The sequence below is a fragment of the Megascapheus bottae genome, chromosome 18 (assembly GCF_031878675.1).
Source record: "Megascapheus bottae isolate mThoBot1 chromosome 18, mThoBot2.hap1, whole genome shotgun sequence".
Lineage (NCBI taxonomy): Eukaryota > Metazoa > Chordata > Mammalia > Rodentia > Geomyidae > Megascapheus > Megascapheus bottae.
Window position 1 is genome coordinate 47,288,270 of NC_143526.1, and position 22,026 is coordinate 47,310,295.

At 60.0% G+C, this 22,026-nt stretch overlaps 1 protein-coding gene across 1 annotated transcript in view; it reads right to left on the reverse strand.

The window, feature by feature from the left end:
* The window catches only part of Lama5 (laminin subunit alpha 5), a 47,748-nt gene that overhangs the window by 16,211 nt on the left and 9,511 nt on the right, over positions 1-22,026 (reverse strand). The window contains exons 3-32 of the mRNA XM_090352608.1: positions 16,352-16,469; positions 15,541-15,659; positions 15,287-15,457; positions 15,031-15,128; positions 12,513-12,628; positions 12,277-12,395; positions 12,106-12,196; positions 11,869-12,003; positions 11,688-11,750; positions 6,213-6,353; positions 5,991-6,128; positions 5,787-5,921; positions 5,576-5,710; positions 5,346-5,483; positions 4,814-4,866; positions 4,527-4,626; positions 4,388-4,440; positions 4,194-4,299; positions 3,667-3,766; positions 3,375-3,531; positions 3,146-3,284; positions 2,812-2,954; positions 2,629-2,735; positions 2,383-2,536; positions 1,917-2,077; positions 1,732-1,840; positions 1,374-1,471; positions 1,089-1,290; positions 725-851; positions 178-317 (exon numbers count right to left, since the gene is read on the reverse strand). Coding sequence (XP_090208734.1) covers positions 178-317; positions 725-851; positions 1,089-1,290; positions 1,374-1,471; positions 1,732-1,840; positions 1,917-2,077; positions 2,383-2,536; positions 2,629-2,735; positions 2,812-2,954; positions 3,146-3,284; positions 3,375-3,531; positions 3,667-3,766; positions 4,194-4,299; positions 4,388-4,440; positions 4,527-4,626; positions 4,814-4,866; positions 5,346-5,483; positions 5,576-5,710; positions 5,787-5,921; positions 5,991-6,128; positions 6,213-6,353; positions 11,688-11,750; positions 11,869-12,003; positions 12,106-12,196; positions 12,277-12,395; positions 12,513-12,628; positions 15,031-15,128; positions 15,287-15,457; positions 15,541-15,659; positions 16,352-16,469 — 3,666 coding nt within the window. The remainder of the gene's footprint in view (positions 1-177; positions 318-724; positions 852-1,088; positions 1,291-1,373; positions 1,472-1,731; positions 1,841-1,916; positions 2,078-2,382; positions 2,537-2,628; positions 2,736-2,811; positions 2,955-3,145; positions 3,285-3,374; positions 3,532-3,666; positions 3,767-4,193; positions 4,300-4,387; positions 4,441-4,526; positions 4,627-4,813; positions 4,867-5,345; positions 5,484-5,575; positions 5,711-5,786; positions 5,922-5,990; positions 6,129-6,212; positions 6,354-11,687; positions 11,751-11,868; positions 12,004-12,105; positions 12,197-12,276; positions 12,396-12,512; positions 12,629-15,030; positions 15,129-15,286; positions 15,458-15,540; positions 15,660-16,351; positions 16,470-22,026) is intronic.

Here is a 22,026-nt window from a genome sequence, read left to right on the forward strand (position 1 = left end):
CCTCCTGGAGGCAGCAGCGTCCAGGGACTGGCGGGACGTCTCTAGAGCCTCACTTGACATTGGAGGTCTCCAGGGGCAGAAACGGCCACAGTTGGTCTTGGCATGGCAGCAGGGGACAATCCCTGACACCCAAGGTAGGTAACAGACCTGGAGGAGGGCACCGGCCCTGGGACTCACCAGCCAGAGCCACCGGCCTTCGGGCACCCGCACGGTCACCGTGAGCTCATTGTCTGTCACATCCAGCAAGGTCTGGCCCTCGCACGACACCACTGAGCGGCACCCATAGGCATGTGGGCAGAAGCTGGCATTGGCGTGGCCTGGAGGGGAGGACCGGGGGAGATCAGGCTCCTCTGCTGGCCACGCCTGGCTCCACAGCCTGCCCTAGGCACAAGGAGTTATGGCCGCCACGGCGTGTGGGTGGCGGGCGGCACATGGCTCTTGCTCTAGGTCTGCCTGCGGACAGCCGCGGGCCCCTCAGCCTCGAGGACCAGCCACGCGCGCACACAAGCTGGGCTCAGGGCTCAGACTTAGCCAAGTCTTGCAAGAAACAGAACCAAGTGGAGCATCGTAGCACAGAGAGCAGATGTGGGGATGAGACTTGTAGGAACGGGTCGGGGGGGGGGGCGTGGCTGCCACCCACGGCAGCCCGACCCGTGTCCACCTGTCCCTGCGTGTGCCCCTGATCCAGACGCAGCGCCCGTGACCGGCGCTCTCAAGCACTCACCGTGCCAGACCCGGCCTGCAGTGACGAGGACCTCCAGGGGGAAGGCGGGGTGGGCCGGCTGGTACCCATGCAGCAGGAAGGCGTAGCGGCCCAGTGAGGGCACCTGGGCGGTGAAGACCACGGCGCTCTGCAGGAAGAGGCTCGGTGAAGGGCGGGGTGGGCAGGCGTGGGGTCTGAAGCCAGCCCCATGGCGGCTTGGCCCTCGTGTGGGGCAGACAGCAGAGGGCTCAGGCCCTCCCTGATGCCCCCCAGCAAAGGCCAGGCCTGGCCAGCTCCCCCTAACCCCCCAGCAATGGCCAGGCCCATCCAAGCCCTCCCTCCAGCACCCCTAGCAAGCAAAGGCCAGGCCCGGCCAAGCCCTCACCTGGGGGTGGCGCAGAAGGGTGGGCTCGGCGTCCGGGTCCACAGCCGTGGGGGGGCGGGGCTGGGGTCCAGGAGGGGAGCCTCCTGGTGTCAGCTCCGGGGAGTGGGTCAGGGGGAGGCCTGGGGGGAGCGGCAGCACCTGACAGTCCCTCAGGACGATGGGCTGGGGCGGCTTCGGGAAGCGCGAGGGCTCGCAGGCGGCCCTGGGGAAGCGTGGCCGTGAGCCTTGGTCGAGCCGAGCCCGCCAGCGGTCCCTCAGCCGCCCGGCTGCTCCCAGCCCCACTACCTGCTGAGCCCGAAGGCGCCATGGCTGCTCACACAGTGGACCCGGGGCTCCACGAACTCCATGCTGAACTCCTCCACGGGCACCAGGGTGACGCCCCGCTGCGGAGGCAGACCCCAGATGCAGCCTGCCCGGACCCTCTGTGCTCCCTCCGGCAGCCCGCCCGCCACCGGCTACCCTGTGGGGCCTGGCCTAGTGGCTGGGCTCTAACAACCTTGCTTCTGCCCCGGGTAGCTCCCACCTAGGGGCCCACTGCCCTCCTGCCCCTCACCCACTCTCATGCATGCAAGGGGCCCACCTCGGGGGGCCAGGCCAGCCCTCAAGACCGAGCCCACCTCAGGGCAGGACCCAGGGGCCTCACCAGGAAGAAGCGCGCCTGCTGAGAGGTGAGCCGGATGCTGGCCTCTGAGTCTAGGTGGAAGGTGGCCAGGTGGTGCTGGAGGTCCAGGGCGGGGCCCCGGCACAGGGTGCTAGGAGAGGGTACAGTCAGTGGGTGAGCGGTCTGGCCTGAGCCCCACACCAGCACCACCCCTGCTCCAGGCCCACCTGTACAGGCAGGGGTGGAGGGTGAGGGCCCCCTGCTGGGGGGCCCGTTGGGGTGTGTGCACGGCCACGCCCACCTCCTGCTGGGGACCCTCACTGGCGTATTCCACCACCAAGACATAGCGGCCCGGTCGAGGCACCGTCACCTGCAGCTGGACGTCCACCTGGGGGAGGGGCGGGTGAACAGAAGCCCAGGGCCCCTGTCTTTCCACATGCACCCACCAAGGGCTTGCCAGCCACAACCAAGTCCTCCACCCAGAGTGGCTCTAGGCCAGGGAAAGGGCTGGCACAAGTTGTGGCGTGAGTGAAAGGAAGGCTAGGCGGTCTCCCCTGACCCGGTCAAATGGGGACAGCAATGGCCACGCCGGCCTGTCCACGCTGGCTCCACGGAAGCCTTGCCCCCACCCGTGTCCTCTCCTTACCCCCAGGACCAAAGGCGCCCACCCTCCCGGGACCCATGGACACGCACATCGACGCCCAGGCAGGCGGCCAGAGGTGGGTGTGAAGGGCTGAGCTGCTCGGTGGGGCAGGGCCGGGGCAGGCTGTTGTCCTGGAGACACAGGGCCTCCTGCCCCGCTGCTGAGGGAAAGCCGTCCAGGGGGAGGTGGGTGTGGAGAAGGCAGCTGAGGACAGAGGGGCTGAGTCAGTAGCAGGGACCCCCAGTGCCCGGCGGAGCCTGGAAGGCTGCGGGGCCCCTGTCCCCAAGGGCCCTTACTTCTCCCTGGAGTGCTGTGCAGATGGCCGGTAGGTGCAGGCCTGGGTCACGCGAAGCTGCAGGAGCGCGGCCTCGTAGTACACGCTGGGCAGCAGAACCACATAGTCCTGGCAGGGGCAGGGGGCGAATGCTGAGGCTCTCTGGCCCAGGGCCCACTCCCTCCCTCCACGGTCCCCTCCTCACCAGCAGCACCCCTTCAGCCTCCACAAGAAGGGCCCAGATGCCAGGGTTCAGCACAAAGGGCTCCCCAAAGCCCCTCTGGGGAACCGTGACAAACGCAGGCTCGGTGCTGGGTGGAAAGACCACCTGCTGGCTCTGCTCTGTACCTGAAAGGAAGGAGGGAGTAAGACCCTGCCTCGGCCCTCAGGCCTCCCCAACCTGGATCTGCCCCCCACCCACGGTGTGGGGGCATGGGCCAGGGCCCCCCCTCCCGTGATCGGGAGAGAGAGACGACAGGGGCTGGGGTAAGGAGCCGAGCAGGGGACAGGGCAGGTGGGCAGCGCAGCCCCCCACTCACAGTTGAAACAGGCCGCAAGCCTGGCTTCCTCGCGCACGGACACTCGCCCGCTCACACTCACAGGCCCACGGTTGACATAACGGAAGATCAACCGGAAGAGGTCGGGAGAGGTCACGTTCAGCCTGGCCACAATCCTGGGCTGGGGGACAGGGAGTGTCAGGATGATCTGTGGCCATTGTGGCCACGCACGGGGCCGCCTGCCGGGCTGTCCGCTCTTCCAGACACCCACCTGGACAGGAGACATGTGTGCGTAGCCCCTCCAACTGAAGTTCTCGAACTCCAGGGGGTTAAAGCCAAAGCGCACAGCATGGCCCTCGGCCGTAGTGGCCTCCTCCAGCTCCAACCGCAGGTGGTGCAGGTCGGGCAGGTAGTGGTCCTTCGCAGGCCTGCGTGGCACAGAGGTCTGGGTGGGACAGGCACTGGACCCACACAGCCCCCCAGATGCCTAGGGACAGCCAGCTCCCATGTGTCCCTGAGAAAAGGGGCACAGGGAGCCCGGGGGATTGCTGTGGGGTACTCACTCACTGCAGGTGGGGCCCCGGGTGTTGGGCCGGCACCGGCAGGCCCCCGTCTTCGGTTCACAGCCCTGACCCAGAGCACCCCCAACATCACACCGGCAGCCTGGGGTAGAGGAAGCGAGGCTACACCCTGGCCAGCCTTGGGGACCTCGGGGTGCCTTGGCGGCCCCTTGTACTACTCCCCACCTCACGGTGAGCCCTGGCCTCTACCCCTCCTTCAGCTGAGAAGCCATCTGCTCTCTACCCTCAGGGGCTGCCTGGGGCTCTGGGGGCTTAGGAGTAGAGCCCTGGGATAGATTGGAGATGTCTGCCAGGCATGCAGGGTGGAACGAAAGGCCTGGAGTCTGGGCAGGTGTGCCTCTTCCAGCTTCAGGTGTCTGGGAAGCACCCAGGCCTCAGTGGCTCAGAACCTGGAGGACCACCCTTTGCCATGGCCAGTACGAGTCCATCCGTCTCTCCTGGGCCTCCAGCTCCCAGTGAGACCTGAGGCAGCAGGGACGGGGCCTGAGGACCAGTCAGTGGACGCTTACTGTGGCAGCCAAAGTAGTCGGCCTGATCCAGCCCAAAGAAACCATCCTTGCACGCAGAACAACTCTGCCCACACACGTGGGCCTTGCAGAAGCAACGGCCGCTGCCCTGGGGTGGGAAGAGGAATGGAGCGGTGAGAGGGAGGTCTCCCAGCCCGCCCGCCTGCCTGTGGTCCTGTTCTGTGGTCCTCACTCACCAGCTGGCACTCAGTAACTCCTCCCAGCGTGCCCCTGGGGTCACAGTTGCATCCTGGGAGGGCAGAGCAGATCTGAGCAACTCGGGGCCTGGGTGCCACACCCCCTCACATTCCAACACCCCCCCTAGGGCAGACTTACGGGTGCAGCCCTCGGGGTTGCTGGGGCTCAGCCCCCAGTACCCGGGTTTGCAGCGGTCACAACTGGGACCCTCCACATGAGTCCGGCACATGCAGGGAGCCTGGTGGGAACGGATGAGACTGTGTAAGAGTGGGGCCCTGGCCTTGAACCTACAAACTCAGTTCTGTAGTCACAACAAGCCTGAGAGCCCCGAGGTTGCCATGGCAACCAAAATGTCTTGGGGCCTGGGCCTTGAGGGCTGGCCTGGGCCCGGGTCCCTTCCCACCCAAAGGTAGACCTGTGCTCACCTCAGGAAGCAGGGGATTGGCCGGGGCCAGGCCTGCAGGATGACAGGAACCAGCTAGAGATAAGCAAGTCAGAGTCCTTCCTTGGTGACTGGCCAGCCAGATCCTACGCCCCATAGGAGTGTGAACCATAGCCTGCAGCTATGACTAGGCTAGGACCCCTTTCTGGACTCCACTGCACCCCCACAGGCACCCCCACACGTGAGTGCACCATGTGAACACATGCAGCACAGCTGTGTGAGCGCCGCCAGTATTTTTTTTTTACCAATCCTGGATCTTGAACTCAGGGCCTGAGCACTATCCTGGGGCTTTCTCACCACTTGAGCCACAGCTCCACTTGAGGCTTTTCCAAGGAATGGAACCCACGTCTTTGTGCATACCAGGCAAGCACTCTACCACTAGGCTACACATGGACACGGATGTGCACTGCCTGCCCCGACGACTCACCCACAGGGACACACACGGACGCCCTCAGCCTGCCTGGCCCTGGCTCACATGCACACGGCCGTCCGCTGCCAGCCCCGCCCCAGCTTACCTTCACAGTAGGGAAAGTTGTAGGTGCCAGGCACACACGTATCACAGCGCAGCCCCGTCACGCGGGGCCGGCAGCTACACTGCCCACTCTGAGGGTCACAGGCTGTGTGCAAGGAGCCATCCTCGGAGCAGTGGCAGGCTGTGAGAGGAAGGGCGGGTGAGGACAGGAGGGGGGCTGTGGTCGCCGCCCCCCCCCCACCGCGCCCCCACCCCTGTTCCCAGGACACTCACGGATGCAGGCAGGGAAGCTATGGAAGCCGGGGCTGCACTCCTGGCAGGCGGTGCCCGTGTAGCCAGGACGGCAGCGGCAGGAGCCTCCTGCCCCACAGAGCTGGTCCAGGGCCCCCCGGGGGTCACAGGCACAGGCTGTGGGGCAGAGCAGGGGTCAGGCCCAGCCCCTTGTGGAGAGTCCAGCCCCTCCTCGTCCCAGGCCCTTGCTCACCATGGCATTCGGGGTAGCCGTGGTGGTCAGGGCGACAGCGGTCACAGTGAGGGCCCTCGAACCCAGGCCGGCACGGGCAGCGGCCAGCCTCGTCACAGCCTTCAGGCAGGGTCCCCGCGGGGCTGCAGCCGCACACTGCGGGGCAGAGCGTGTCACCGGGCTCCGGCCTCACGGGCCGGGCCCCAGGTGGGGGGCTGTACTCACGCTGGCAGAGCGGGAAGCGGAAGTAGCCAGGGGCACAGCGATCGCACGCAGCTCCCTCGAAGCCCAGGCGGCACTGGCACTGGCCTGAGCCCGGGTCACAGATGTCACTGTCCACTCCAGGGCTGGAGCACTGGCAGGCTGCAGGAAGGGGACGCCAGGCAGGGTCGGCGCTCGGTCAGCGCAGGGGGCTTGGGCTGGGTGAGGAGGGGGTTTTGCACTCACCCTGGCAGCCAGGGCCGTAGAAGCCAGGGCTGCAGAGCTCACAGTGGGTGCCCTGGAAGTTGGGCTTGCACACGCAGCGGCCCACACGAGGATCCTTCCGGCAGGCATTGCCCAGGGTCCCAGCCGCATTGCAGTCACAGCCTGCGAGGACGGGGGTGGAAGAGGCTTGGACCCCTGCAGACCCCTTCCCTTCCCCCTCTCATCTGTTCTCCTTACGATGACAAGCACCCGCACCAGTGTGTGTTCATCACACAAAGCGAGGGGTTTCAGTGTGGGATATTGCCATCCATGCACAGAACATACTTTGATTATAGTCACCCCTCCATTGCTTTCTTTCTTTTGTGTGGTAATAGTTAGAAATTAGGATAATAATAAAAATCATAGCAAAGGAAATGGTATTTGGGGGAAAGGTGTGGTTTGTGTCAAAACCTAGTACCACTAGAAACACAAGGCAGAGTCCAAGGTCACCAGCCGCAAGCCTGAACGCGTGGAGGCAAACCAAACCCTAGCAGGAAGAGCCAAAACTTCAGGCAGCTTTTTTTTTGTCAGTCCTGAGCTTGAACAGTGTCTGGGCACTGTTTTTGGACACTTTTTGCTCAAGGCTAGCGCCACTTGAGTCACTTCCCTCCTTTTTCTGTGTATGTGGTAACTGAAGAATCAATCAAACCCAGAGCTTTTGCATGCTAGGTGAGCACTCTGCCACTAGGCCACACTCCCAGCCACTGGACTCTTCATAAACAATTCTAAGGTAGGAAGAGGAAAGAGCATGTTAATTGTCTCATGAACTATGCATTGTGAGTACATTTAATGTTTACTCAATAAGAATAACTGTTCAATAGGCGGCATAAATGTAAAAAGAAAAAGCCAGGCAACTGGTGGCTCACATCTGAAATCCTAGCTACTCAGGAGGCTGAGGACAGCAGTTCTGAGCCAGCCTGGGCAGGGAAGTCCAAGAGACTTTTTCCAATTAGCTACTAAAAAAAGCAGGAAGTAAAGCTGGGCGAGGTGGCTCACGCCCGTAAACCTAGCTACTCAGGAGGCTGAGGTCGGAGGATCAAGGATCAAAGCAAGCCAGGGCACAAAAGGATCTGAGACTCTTATCTCCAATTAACCTCTAGAAAACAGCTTGGCACCCGGGAGTTTGGCCTAGTGGTTAAAGTGCTTGCCTAGCATGCATGAAGACCCGGGTTCGATTCCTCGGTACCACATACATAGAAAAAAGCCGGAAGTGGTGCTGAGGCTCAAGTGGTAGAGCTCTAACCTTGAGAAAGTCCAAGGACAGTGCTCAGGCCCTGAGCTCAAGCCCAGGACTGGCAAAAAAAAAAAAAAAAGAAAGAAAGAAAGAAAGAAAAGAAAACAGCTTGACTCAAGGGTAGGGAGGCAGCCTTGAGCTGAAGAGCTCAGGGACAGAACCCAGGTGGAGTTCAAGCCCTATGACCCACAAAAAAAAAAAAGCTATGGGACAGAGCCCAGGCTCTGTGTTCAAGCCCCAGTATAAACACACACAAGAGAGGAGTCACCACTGGTCAGACCAGATTATCGACACAGCCTACAATCCTGAAAAAGAGGTGTGCATCCCAACAGCAGTACCAACACAACCCACAGCCTCAAAGCAGAATTGTTTAGAAGAAAGTAAGAAATGGTCCCATAAAGACAGGTGGAGCCTAAACTGAAGACAGGCTGGGTGCCAGGCGGGGCTCGACTCTTTCCTCCGATGAAGCCAGGGGTGTCAGTCCTGGGCTAGGAGGAGCGGGAGGACAGCCACGGAGCTGGTCGCATATGGAGAACATGTGGGTGTCACACAGGAGACACGGCAGCCAGGAGCCAGGCGCAGGGTGAATGTCACACATAGCCAAAGCTACTCGGACCCAAGACCTCCACAAACCCGCCGGCACCCGAGTCTGATTCACACAGGAAGGAGCAAGCCTGCCACGAGGACAAGGCGGATGGAGCAGGAGCACACACATGTGAACTTGCTCTCAGCAGCGCAGGCACCCCTGCCAATGCCAAACCATCTAGAGGGTCACATCCCACGTGAGACAAAAGGAGGGCTGGAAGGGCCAGAGTCAAAAGCCGAGACTGGGGCCGGGAGTCTGGCCTAGTGGTAGAGTGCTCACCTAGCATGCACGAAGACCCGGGTTCAACTCCTTGATGCCACATACATAGAAAACACCAGAAGTGGTGCTGAGGCTCAAGTAGCTCTAGCCTTGAGGAAACCCAAGGACAGTGCTTAGGGCCTAGTTCAAGCCCAGGACTGGAAAAAAAAAAAGAAAAAAAAGCCAAGCCTGTCACCAAGTTCACACCTGACCACGGTACACCAACACAGCCAGGCACCGGAAGCTGACACCGGAGTAACGAGGCACTCCGCGGGATAATCCAGCCGAAGAGGAGGCAGAGACGGAATACAAACACGTGAGGAAAGAAACGGGGACTCGGTATATCAACGCCCCGGGGGAAGCTGCACCCCGAGGAAACATGTAGCTCAGAAGCAGGACCGTTTGAAGGCCGAGGGGCTGTGGCCAGATCCTCAACTCCACCCATTTCACTGGGAGTAACGACCAAACCCGTCCTGGACCTGTCTCCTGGCGAGGGCAGCCCCTGGCGAGGGCAGCCCCTGGCGAGGGCAGCTGGCTCCAGCCTGCAGCCTTCCTGTGTGTAGCTGACAAGCCAGAAATGAACTATAACTCAAGACTATCAAAATGGTAACACACGAAGAAAAACTTACAAATGTTCAAATTTATTAGGAAGCAGCATTCTATCTGTAGAACCATAAGCTGTACCTTGAAAACACCATTTATTTTTTGTATTTACTGAAAAACTAATACATGTATAAACTTTAGTTAGAGTATGATCAACAGAAGAAAGAAAAGAGAGAGAAGAAGGAAGGGAGGGAGGGAGGGAAGAAAAGAGGGAGGGAGGGAGGAAAAGAAGACAGGGAAGGAGGAGAACAGGAACACAAAGAATTAAAAAGTACACCAGAGCTAGGGGCCAGTGGCGCAGTGGCTCACATCTGTAATCCTAGCTGCTTAGGTGGCTGAGAACTGAGGATGGCTGTTCAAAGCCAGCCCAGGCAGGAAAGTTCGTGGGACTCTTATCTCTAATTAACCACCAAAAAAACCCAAAAGTGGAGCTGAAGAGCGCAGGGACAGCGCCCAGGTCCTGAGTTTAAGACCCATGACTGACCAAAGGGAAAAAAAAAGTACAACAGAATATTGTGTGGCCTAGTGGCAGAGTGCCTGCCTAGCAAGCATGAATCCCTAGGTTCAATTCCTGGGTAACCACACACACAGAAAAGGCCAGAAGTAGTAACGTGGCTCACGTGGTAGAGCTCTAGCCTTGAGAAAGCCAAGGACAGCACCCAGGCCCTGAGTTCAAACCCAAGGACCAGCAAAAAAAAGAATATATATCAATTTGCTAGAAAACAAGGAAAAGATGTGAAATGAGGCCCAAATGTGGTAGATAACAACATCATAGAAGAAATTAAAATCTTCAAACACCTCTTGAAAACAAGGCCTCATAGGCAGGCTCGTGGTTCAAGCATGAGACCCTTAGAGGCTGCAGGGAGAAGATCACAAGTGTGAGCTACAGAGGGAAGCACTGTAGCCCTGCTTCAAAACAGAGCAAGGAAAGAGAGCAGAGCATGCTAGGCAAGCACTCCATCACCTAGCTATAACCCAGCCCAAGTGCCTGTAGTTTCTCACAGAAAAGCGGAGCTGACTGACCCAGTATTTTACTAAACCAAAACACGGTAGCACAGAGAAACGAAAAGCTGTCAACCAGTCTCACTGGATATAGACCCAAGGAAACAATCTACACTCAGCCTCAGTTAACAGGAAACGCAGCTATCCATGGTACAATATGCAAACTAAAAGTGGAATGAATACGAGGCTGGGAGCGTGGCCTAATGGTAGCATGTTCGTCCAGCACACATAAGCCCTGGGCTCGATTCCCCAGAACCACATACACAGAAAAAGCCAGAAGTGGTGCTGTGGCTCAAGTGGTAGAGAGCTAACCTTGAGCAAAAAGTGTCCAAGGATAGTGGCCAGGCCCTGACTTCAAGCCCCAGGACCAGCAAAAAAAAAAAAAAAAAGTGGAACTCTATACAACCCCAGACAACCACAGACCCATGGAGAAAGGAAGAGTTTTCACAATCTATACCAGTGCAAGGGCTCCTTTGTTTTTATAAGTAACGTTTTATTGGAAGCAGCACCAGCCTACTTGCTATAATATGGCCTGTGGCTAGCTGCAGTCTAGTGGCAGAAACTGCAAAGCAGAGCAGAAACTGCAGACTTTGCTGCCTGCCCCTTTTTAGTTTACTGCGTGCACTATGATGAAAACTTAGACTCATACGAAAAAGAAGCCAGTCCCCGGGGCCAGCAGCCCACACCTGAGAGCTTGGTTTAAGGCCAGTCTAGGCAAAGATTTTGTGATACTCTATCACTCAACAGCCACCTGGTGGGCTGCCATCCCAGCCGCATGAGAGGTATAAATAGGACCACAGTCGAGGCTGGTCCCATCAAAAGGAAAGACCCAATAGAAACAAAAAGACTGCGGGCGTGCTGCAGATGTAGCATACTGGCCTAGCAAGCACAAGGCCCTGAGCTCCTAGCAACGGCAAGGAAGGGAAAGGACCTAAGTTTCCAACAATCACAGACTGGTAAAACACATGTTGTATCTGTCTAACACAGACTGTAAGCGGGTATGTTTATGGGACTGTGGCGGGTGAGATAGGCAGTCACTAAACAGTGTGCACGGTACACCTTGAGTTTGTACAAACACGCGCACATTGGTGTGGGAAACTCAAACAGCACAGAAAGAGGCAATTTCCTTTATTTTATTTTTTTGGCTGGGTATTATGGATGGAAAATAGGGCTTATCTGTGCTAATCAAGCACTCTACCGCTGAGCTACAATGTTTTTTTTAAAGATTTTTCCAGTGTGAGTATACATTATTTGTATAAAAATAAATGAGTCAGGCTGGGAATGTGGCTTGCCTAGCATACATGAAAGCCCTGGGTTTGATTCCTCAATACTACATAAACAGAACAAGCCAGAAGTGGTGCTGTGGCTCAAGTGGTTGAATGCTAACCTGGAGAAAGCCCAAGGATGGTGCCCAGGCCAAAAAAAAAAAAAAAAGAATCAGCTTGGTGCCAGTGGCTCACGCCTGTAATCCTCAATTCTAGCTACTCTAGCTACTCATGAGAATCATGGTTCAGAGCCACCCAGGCAGGAAAGCTGGTGACACTCCTATCACCTATCAACCATTAAAAAGCCCAAAGTGGAGCTGTGACTCAAGTGATAGCCTTGGCCAAAAAAAAAAAAAAAAAGAGCTAGAGACCCTCAGGATAGCAAGTTGAAGCCCCAGGAGCTGCATGCATGCGCGCACTCCTGCACGCATGTGCACGTACACACAGTGACTAAGAGGGAAGCGCAGCCTTCGTCCTCGGGGACTTCCTCACAGCCCGGGGTTACTTACTCACGATCTGTCCAGCGGGCAGCACCTGCTCCCCAGTAGTGTTGAGGGAGAGCGTGGGCACAGCTGAGCAGAAGAGACCTCCATCAGTCAGGGCTGCATGGCAACCGTCTGCCCCATCCCGCAGGACCCCCCCCCGCCCACGGACGGTGGCACCAGCTTCCCCACGCCAGGCTCTGCTCACGGTCGCAGCGCGGGAAGCCGGTGAAGCCCTCGGCACACTGGTGGCACTGCTCCCCTGTGAAGTTTGGCCTGCAGTAGCAGCGGCCTGTCAGGTCCTCACAGGTCCCATCCGTGAAATCCGACTCGCAGTTGCAGCCTGGGGAGGAGGCCAGGATGTCTCGTTCTCAGACGAGCCCAAGGGCCGGGCCTCGGGAGGCCAGGGCGAGCCCAGGGCACCCGCCCCGCCAGGCTCACTCACGGCGGCAGGCGTGGGGCGAGTCCAGAGGATGGTCTGGTGCACGGTAGAAGCCGGGCAGGCAGCGCTCACAGTTGATGCCGGTGGTGTGATGCTGGGGGTAGGGGCTGCTGAGTCCAGGGCGCCCCCCCACCCTGCCCCGGTGCCCGCCCTGCCTGGCCGCACGCAGGCTACCTGGCAGTTGATGCACACGCCCCCACCCTGGTACACGTTGTCCTGGTTCTGGCTGGCATTGCGTCGGTCCACTTCAGGGTCGTAGTAGCAGTCGTGGGCATGGCCGTGGCAGTTGCAGGCTGGCAGGGAGGAGCCAGCGGTCAGTCCAGTCCACCCGCCACAGCTGACCTCTAGGGCCCGGCCCTCCCACACACCGCATGCCAATAGCACCCTGCACGTGGGCATGGGGCACTCACACTGGCACTCGTTGGCACTGTCCGTGGTGGCTGGCTTCCACGGTTGCTGATTGAAGCCAGGGCAGCAGCGGTCACAGGAGCCCCCGCATGTGTTGTGCTGGCAAGCGCACTGCAGCCTGCAGGGAGCACGGCGGGCTGGGATCCACTCCAGAGGCCAGAGGGGTGGCGGCAGGCCTTCAGTCCCCACCTTAAGGTCTTCGCTGCGCTAAAGCAAGCTCCTACTCAGACCTTCCCTCCCTCCACAACCCAGGAGAGGGGAGAGGGGAGAGGGGCCCCAGGCAGCGACCGTGGTGGCGGGCGGTGGGATGGGACCGTGGCAACCAGCACAGGTGACCAGCAGTCCTTCCCACTTAGACCAGGACCCCAGCCAGCTCCAGGGGAGCTGTCTGTCCCCTCCAAGCTCCAGACCCCACTGGGCAGGCATCCTCGGCAGCCAGGCGCCTCCCCAGAATCAGGGACTTTCTCTTCCAGTGGGAAGACATCCTGCCTGCTGTCCTGCCTCTGCTGTGGGCGGAGGATCAGCTAGTCAGAAGAGGACCAGCGTGGGGCCACCCCCTCCTCAAGACTGCACATCCACCCCACCGAGGGGCTGGGGCCACTGGTCTCGGGACCTAGCTAGGTCAGGCGTGCCTGTAACAAAGCATGGCCACCACAAGTGGAACCAGGAGAGAGATGCTAGAAAGCCAACTCCAGGGGAAGGAGCAGAGAGGCGCACAGACGTGGAGGGAAAGATGGAGGTGGGCACCACGTGCAGGGGAGGGGCAGGTGGGGAAAATGGCAGGGAAGGGGGTGAGGGAGGGGTGGAGGTAGAGGAGGAGAGCGCCAGCTGGGGAGGACAGAACTGCCTTCCCAGGAGACGCGGGTGCAGGAGGGCGGTGGCGGGCCGGCCTGGGGATGGGAGTCTGTGGCTCTGGGAAGGGTACTTGGCTGCACCAATCCTTATGCCCAGCAGGGTGGGCAGAGCTCGAGCTGCACCCAGGCCCATGAGTCATGAAAAAGGAGCGGGGGCAACGCCTCCCTCAGCAGGTGAGGACAGGCCCTGTGCCAAGGCCCCCAGGGGCTTCTTCTTCCCTGGAGAGCAATTGGGCCACTCGGCAGGCTCGTCTCCCAGCCCTTGGGATCTGGCTCCCAATCCAGCGCAGTTCAGGGGCGCCTGTGCGGTGTGGCAGGGGCCTGGGGCCACCCGAGTCCTCGCGCCTCCAGACCCCTCACCACCTCTGAAGAACGCTTGGCTTTGGGCATGGGTGGGACGAGCTCTGTCCTGTCTGGGCGAATCTGTCTCGGCTGACTCCCCTTGAACTGGACGTGTGGGCACAGCTGCGGGCCCTCTGCAGCGTGCCCAGGACAGATTCCATCTAGACCCAGGGTGGCAGGGCGAGCCTGCCTGAGGTGCAGACAGCCAGGAGCCGTGGGGCCTAGGAGCCCCATGCAGGCTCCCTGTGGAGGTCTTGTCCCAGCTGCATCCGGCCCTGGCTTATGGAACTTGTGCTGTGTGCTGGTGTGCGTGTGTCCTAGCTGCCTCCCAGAACAGGTGACGCTGCACCAAGGACAGGGCCTAAGCCAGGTGCTAGCAGACTGGCTTCAACTCAGGCAGCTCCCATGGTGACTGAGCTGATGCAGCTCATGCCTGTGTCCTGGCTACTCACGAGGCCGGGATCTGAGGATCCTGGTTCAAACACACGAATATGAGAGACTATCTCCAATTAAGCAGTAAAATGCAGGCAGTGGGGGTGGGGCTCAAGTGGGAGATGGTATTTACCTTGAGTGGAAAAAGCTAAATAAGAGTGTGAAGCCCTGACTTCAAGCCCAATGCCAGCACCATTAGTCAGTATTTAGAAATAAAATAAAACAGGGCCTAATATTGGTTAGGAGCTATGTGTGGGAGGGAAAAGGCAAGGCAGGAATGAAAGAACGAAAGAAGAAAGGAAAGAAGCCAAAGAAGTAAGAAAAGAAAGGGCGGGAGACAGAGGAAGGAGGAGGGGAGGGGAGAGGAGGGGAGAGGGGAGCGGGGGAAGCTCAAGCTGGCAGCCCCAGGGGCAGTCTCTAGGGTGGAGTCCGGGCTATGGACAAGCCTCATCAGCAGTGCCAGGCTCCAGGGGGCCTTTTAGGTTCAGTCACACGGGGATCCTGGGACAAATGGTGGATGGCAGCTGGCAGGAGGCAGGTCCAGGGGCTGCCCTGGCTGTCTGGCTCCGCGGGGGCCCAGGAGCACAGCCTGCCTGTGTGGGCTGCGTGAGCCGGGACATGGCAGACGGGATGCTGCTCCACGTCTGGGGGCTGCAGGGAGTGGCTCTGTGCTGAGGAAGGCCACCAGCAGGGTGAGCGGAGGCTTCTGGGCACGTGGTGGGTACCTGTCCCCGCCCCGTCCGTCACTGGCACCTCCCCACAGGCCCAGGTCCGGACAGCCACACCCCGCACACCCCTCTGCCCAAGCGTGCAGAGGGGACGGGCCACGCCCAACTTGAACATCTCCACCCCTCTGGGTGAGGCGGGGGATGGCGAGGAGGGGGGGACTGACCTGAAAGGGTCCGAGGGGTCTTTGGCATCACAGACGTCCGCGTGGCCGTGGCAGACGCAGCGGCCGCCAATGCTGATGTCCTTGATGCTGTAATAGTACTGTGCCCACACCCATGAGCACCAAAGCCACCCGATACCCCAACCCGTCTCAGGGCCCCGGCTGGGGGACCCTCCCGCCCCCCGGCCTAGGAGCACCGGGTGCCGCCTAGCCAGGGCACCTGAGCACACGACACACGACACACGGCGCAGGCGCTCACCCGGCGGGTGACGGTGGGGTCCCGCAGCGCCTTGCCCATGAGATGGCCCAGCAGAGTGTTGGTGCGCAGAAAACGCAGCCGGATGTTGGTGGCTTTGGTGAAGTCCCGAAGCAGGGGGGAGTAGGAGAAGTTCATGGCTCCGGGGCGCCCATTCACCAGGGACACCACGATCTGTGGACGGCGTGACCAGTGAGGCTCGGAGCGGTGGCCGCGTCACCGGCCCCCACCGCAGGCTGTGCTGCCCCGGGGCCCACCTCGCCGTTCTCCAGGGGAACGATGCGCGAGTACTCGGTGGTGCAGATGGCGTCATCGTCCCGTGTGATGCGCTCCAGGGTCCGAGGCCCAAACCGCTCTAGGCAGTCCCTTTTGGAGGCTGCAGAGAATAGACGGGAAGGGGAGGGCAGGACCCGCTGACACTGAGATCCCGGAACCAGGCACGGGGCCGGCTGCTCCCCTGGCGGCCATCTACCAAGGTTCCACTCGCTGCCCGGCTTGTGGAAGAAGGAGGGAACGCGGGCTGATGGCTGAGTCTTTGTCTTGCTGGGTCCAGGGAGACTGGACCGGTGTGGAACAGACCAGCTCCTACCTGAAGGCTGGGACATGCCAGAACAAGCTCCCTGCCTCCACCTTTCCCGGGCACCATCCCCTATTCTTGGGTGAGGAGTTTGGTGGATCCTGTGACAGGCCTGTGTGACTGAAGCATTTGTATCCTGCCAATATGCCTGGCCAGCGCCATCAGCGCCAGCCTAACATGGGGGTCAAGCTGGCAGGCAATGGGCTCAGAGCCACCAAAGCTGCTCAGTCACCATGGGAGCCTCCTGAGCTGAAGCCATTCGACCAAGATGGCCGGAAAGCCCTGGCCTCAGCAGCCCTTGGCTGTGCCGGACACCAGCATGAAACCAGCAAACTCGGCCTTTGGGTGGCCTGCATCCAGGGTCCTGACCACATGGAGGTTGGCATCGAGCGGGTGCCTGGAGCCTTGGGCGAGTGTGGCAAGGGCAGCCCAGTCCATTTCAGGGACGACACTCCCCCCCCCCCGCTGTCCCATGGCACGGGGTCACTCACAGGCAAAGAACTGCCAGGGTTGGTAGGTGTGGCCGAAGTCTGTGGACCGCTCCAGCACCCAGAGGTCTGGCCGAGGGGAGTTGGCAAACTTGATGAGCACGTAGGCGACGTGGAAAACCTGCAGGGGGCAGCGAGGGACCCTTCCGCCACCTGCCCTCTCAGGTGAGGGGAGTACAGAGGACCCCGCCCCCCCAGAGAACCCATCTTCTGGGGAGCCACAGAACACAGCCCATGCTGAAGGGGTTCTGGAGCCACTGGTCAGCTAGACGTGGAGGCCTGGTGGGGGTGGTCAGGGCACAGGGGGTCCTGGGCAGTAGGTCTGGGGCAGGGGATGGAAGCACATCCCTGGCTCTCAGCCAGGACCCAGGGCTAGACAAGGCCCAGCTCCCAAGCCAGCCTGGCCTCTTCCAGGGATGGAGCCTCACCTGGTCACTGCCCTAGGACCTCCCACCTTTACTTGCTGACCTGCTCTGGGTGCCAGTTGGGCACCTGCCCTGCCATGAGAAGACCCTCTTCAGGGAGAAGAACAAGCTCTCTCAGAGCAGAACCACACAGGAGCCACACTGCACAGAGCAGGGAGACCACCAGCCAGGCCGTGGCACTTCTGGGAAGCCATTCCTCCAGAGGCACCAGAACACGAGAGCCCGGTTCAGGCCTGCCCTCCCGCCCACGTCTCCCTTGTAGGGTAGGTGTTGTCAACCTGAACCTGAGAAGGCCTGTCCACCCCAGACCCTGGACCTACCCCAGGCCTAGCACCTACCCCAGGGTCCTCACCTACCCCAGGGTCCTCAACTACACCAGGTTCATCACCCACCCCAGTTTCATCACCTACCCCAGGTTCAGATCCTACCCCAGGTTCATCACCTACCCCAGGTTCATCACCCACCCCAGGTTCATCACCTACCCCAGGTTCATCACCCACCCCAGGTTCATCACCCACCCCAGGTTCATCACCTACCCCAGGTTCATCACCTACCCCAGGTTCAGATCCTAACCCAGGTTCAGATCCTACCCCAGGGTCATCACCTACCCCAGGGTCATCACCCACCCCAGGTTCAGATCCTACCCCAGGTTCATCACCTACCCCAGGTTCATCACCTACCCTAGGGTCATCACCCACCACAGGTTCATCACCCACCACAGGTTCATCACCTACCCCAGGTTCATCACCTACCCCAGGTTCATCACCCACCCCAGGTTCAGATCCTACCCCAGGTTCATCACCTACCCCAGGTTCAGATCCTACCCCAGGTTCATCACCTACCCCAGGTTCAGATCCTACCCCAGGGTCATCACCCACCCCAGGTTCAGATCCTACCCCAGGTTCATCACCTACTCCAGGTTCATCACCTACCCCAGGTTCATCACCCACCCCAGGTTCAGATCCTACCCCAGGGTCATCACCTACCCCAGGTTCATCACCTACCCCAGGTTCATCACCTACCCCAGGGTCACCACCCACCCCAGGGTCACCACCCACCCCAGGGTCATCACCCACCCCAGGTTCATCACCTACCCCAGGTTCATCACCTACCCCAAGTTCCTCACCTACCCCAGGGTCCTCACCTACCCCAGGGTCATCACCTACCCTAGGGTCATCACCCACCACAGGTTCATCACCCACCACAGGTTCATCACCTACCCCAGGTTCATCACCTACCCCAGGTTCATCACCCACCCCAGGTTCAGATCCTACCCCAGGTTCATCACCTACCCCAGGTTCAGATCCTACCCCAGGTTCATCACCTACCCCAGGTTCAGATCCTACCCCAGGGTCATCACCCACCCCAGGTTCAGATCCTACCCCAGGTTCATCACCTACTCCAGGTTCATCACCTACCCCAGGTTCATCACCTACCCCAGGTTCATCACCTACCCCAGGTTCATCACCCACCCCAGGTTCAGATCCTACCCCAGGGTCATCACCTACCCCAGGTTCATCACCTACCCCAGGTTCATCACCTACCCCAGGGTCACCACCCACCCCAGGGTCACCACCCACCCCAGGGTCATCACCCACCCCAGGTTCATCACCTACCCCAGGTTCATCACCTACCCCAAGTTCCTCACCTACCCCAGGGTCCTCACCTACTCCAGGGTCATCACCTACCCCAGGTTCAGATCCTACCCCAGGTTCAGATCCTACCCCAGGTTCATCACCTACCCCAGGTTCAGATCCTAACCCAGGTTCAGATCCTACCCCAGGTTCATCACCTACCCCAGGTTCATCACCTACCCCAGGTTCAGATCCTACCCCAGGTTCATCACCTACCCCAGTTTCATCACCTACCCCAGGTTCATCACCCACCCCAGGTTCAGATCCTACCCCAGGTTCATCACCTACCCCAGGTTCATCACCCACCCCAGGTTCATCACCTACCCCAGGTTCATCACCTACCCCAGGGTCATCGCCTACCTCAGGTTCATCACCCACCCCAGGGTCATCACCCACCCCAGGTTCATCACCCACCCCAGGTTCATCACCCACCCCAGGGTCATCACCCACCCCAGGGTCATCACCTACCCCAGGTTCATCACCTACCCCAGGGTCCTCACCTACCCCAGGTTCATCACCTACCCCAGGGTCATCACCCACCCCAGGGTCCTCACCTACCCCAGGTTCATCACCTACCCCAGGTTCATCACCTACCCCAGGGTCATCACCCACCCCAGGTTCATCACCCACCCCAGGTTCATCACCCACCCCAGGGTCATCACCCACCCCAGGTTCATCACCCACCCCAGGTTCATCACCTACCCCAGGTTCATCACCTACCCCAGGTTCATCACCCACCCCAGGTTCAGATCCTACCCCAGGTTCATCACCTACCCCAGGTTCATCACCCACCCCAGGTTCATCACCTACCCCAGGTTCATCACCTACCCCAGGGTCATCACCTACCCCAGGGTCATCACCCACCCCAGGTTTATCACCCACCCCAGGTTCATCACCCACCCCAGGTTCATCACCTACCCCAGGTTCAGATCCTACCCCAGGTTCATCACCTACCCCAGGGTCCTCACCCACCCCAGGTTCATCACCCACCCCAGGTTCATCACCCACCCCAGGGTCATCACCCACCCCCGGTTCATCACCCACCCCAGGGTCATCACCCACCCCAGGTTCATCACACATCCCAGGGTCCTCACCCACCCCAGGTTCAGATCCTACCCCAGGTTCATCACCCACCCCAGGTTCATCACCCACCCCAGGGTCATCACCCACCCCAGGTTCATCACCCACCCCAGGTTCATCACCTACCCCAGGTTCATCACCTACCCTAGGTTCATCACCTACCCCAGGGTCATCACCTACCCCAGGTTCATCACCTACCCCAGGGTCATCACCTACCCCAGGTTCAGATCCTACCCCAGGTTCAGATCCTACCCCAGGTTCATCACCCACCCCAGGTTCAGATCCTACCCCAGGTTCATCACCTACCCCAGGTTCATCACCCACCCCAGGTTCATCACCCACCCCAGGTTCAGATCCTACCCCAGGGTCATCACCTACCCCAGGGTCATCACCCACCCCAGGGTCATCACCCACCCCAGGTTCATCACCCACCCCAGGGTCCTCACCTACCCCAGGTTCCTCACCTACCCCAGGGTCATCACCCACCCCAGGTTCATCACCTACCCCAGGTTCATCACCTACCCCAGGTTCATCACCTACCCCAGGGTCATCGCCTACCTCAGGTTCATCACCCACCCCAGGGTCATCACCCACCCCAGGTTCATCACCCACCCCAGGTTCATCACCCACCCCAGGGTCATCACCCACCCCAGGGTCATCACCTACCCCAGGTTCATCACCTACCCCAGGGTCCTCACCTACCCCAGGTTCATCACCTACCCCAGGGTCATCACCCACCCCAGGGTCCTCACCTACCCCAGGTTCATCACCTACCCCAGGTTCATCACCTACCCCAGGGTCATCACCCACCCCAGGTTCATCACCCACCCCAGGTTCATCACCCACCCCAGGGTCATCACCCACCCCAGGTTCATCACCCACCCCAGGTTCATCACCCACCCCAGGTTCATCACCTACCCCAGGTTCATCACCTACCCCAGGTTCATCACCCACCCCAGGTTCAGATCCTACCCCAGGTTCATCACCTACCCCAGGTTCATCACCCACCCCAGGTTCATCACCTACCCCAGGTTCATCACCTACCCCAGGGTCATCACCTACCCCAGGGTCATCACCCACCCCAGGTTTATCACCCACCCCAGGTTCATCACCCACCCCAGGTTCATCACCTACCCCAGGTTCAGATCCTACCCCAGGTTCATCACCTACCCCAGGGTCCTCACCCACCCCAGGTTCATCACCCACCCCAGGTTCATCACCCACCCCAGGGTCATCACCCACCCCAGGTTCATCACCCACCCCAGGGTCATCACCCACCCCAGGTTCATCACACATCCCAGGGTCCTCACCCACCCCAGGTTCAGATCCTACCCCAGGTTCATCACCCACCCCAGGTTCATCACCCACCCCAGGGTCATCACCCACCCCAGGTTCATCACCCACCCCAGGTTCATCACACACCCCAGGTTCATCACCTACCCCAGGTTCATCACCTACCCTAGGTTCATCACCTACCCCAGGGTCATCACCTACCCCAGGTTCATCACCTACCCCAGGGTCATCACCTACCCCAGGTTCAGATCCTACCCCAGGTTCAGATCCTACCCCAGGTTCATCACCCACCCCAGGTTCAGATCCTACCCCAGGTTCATCACCTACCCCAGGTTCATCACCCACCCCAGGTTCATCACCCACCCCAGGTTCAGATCCTACCCCAGGTTCAGATCCTACTCCAGGTTCAGATCCTACCCCAGGTTCATCACCCACCCCAGGTTCAGATCCTACCCCAGGTTCATCACCCACCCCAGGTTCATCACCCACCCCAGGGTCATCACCCACCCCAGGGTCATCACCCACCCCAGGTTCATCACCCACCCCAAGGTCATCACCCACCCCAGGTTCATCACCCACCCCAGGTTCATCACCTACCCCAGGTTCATCACCTACCCCAGGTTCATCACCTACCCCAGGGTCATCACCCACTTCAGGTTCATCACCCACCCCAGGGTCATCACCCACCCCAGGTTCATCACCCACCCCAGGTTCATCACCCACTCAGGTTCATCACCTACCCCAGGTTCAGATCCTAACCCAGGTTCAGATCCTACCCCAGGCCTAGCACCTACCCCAGGCTCAGATACCACCCCAGGCTCAGATCCTACTCTAAGCCTGGCACCTTCGGGCTGGCACAAGGAGACTGTGGTTTCTACACCCTGCCCAGTGTCCTGGACCTCCATGGGCAGTGCCCTATCCTCCCATTCAATCTTGGAAGCCAAGTGGAAGAAGCTGGGGTTCTGCCCACTGTGTTTCTGTCGAGGACGTCAGTGGGGTGCACAGGGCTGGATGCGGGCGGCAGAGGCACAGACCCCTTCCTGGAATCCGCTGCTCCAGGGCTCCTCGCCACAGCAGATCCCCCCAGCAGGCTAGCCATCCTGAAGCCCAAGGCGCCCTCGGGCCCCTGGGGCTGCACAAGGCCCAGTCGCCTCACCCCAAATTGGCCTGAGCTGCCTGGTACCCACATGGAACCTTTTTCAGCTCCAGCTTTAGGGAAATACAAGCTGCCAAACTCTAGTGCAGC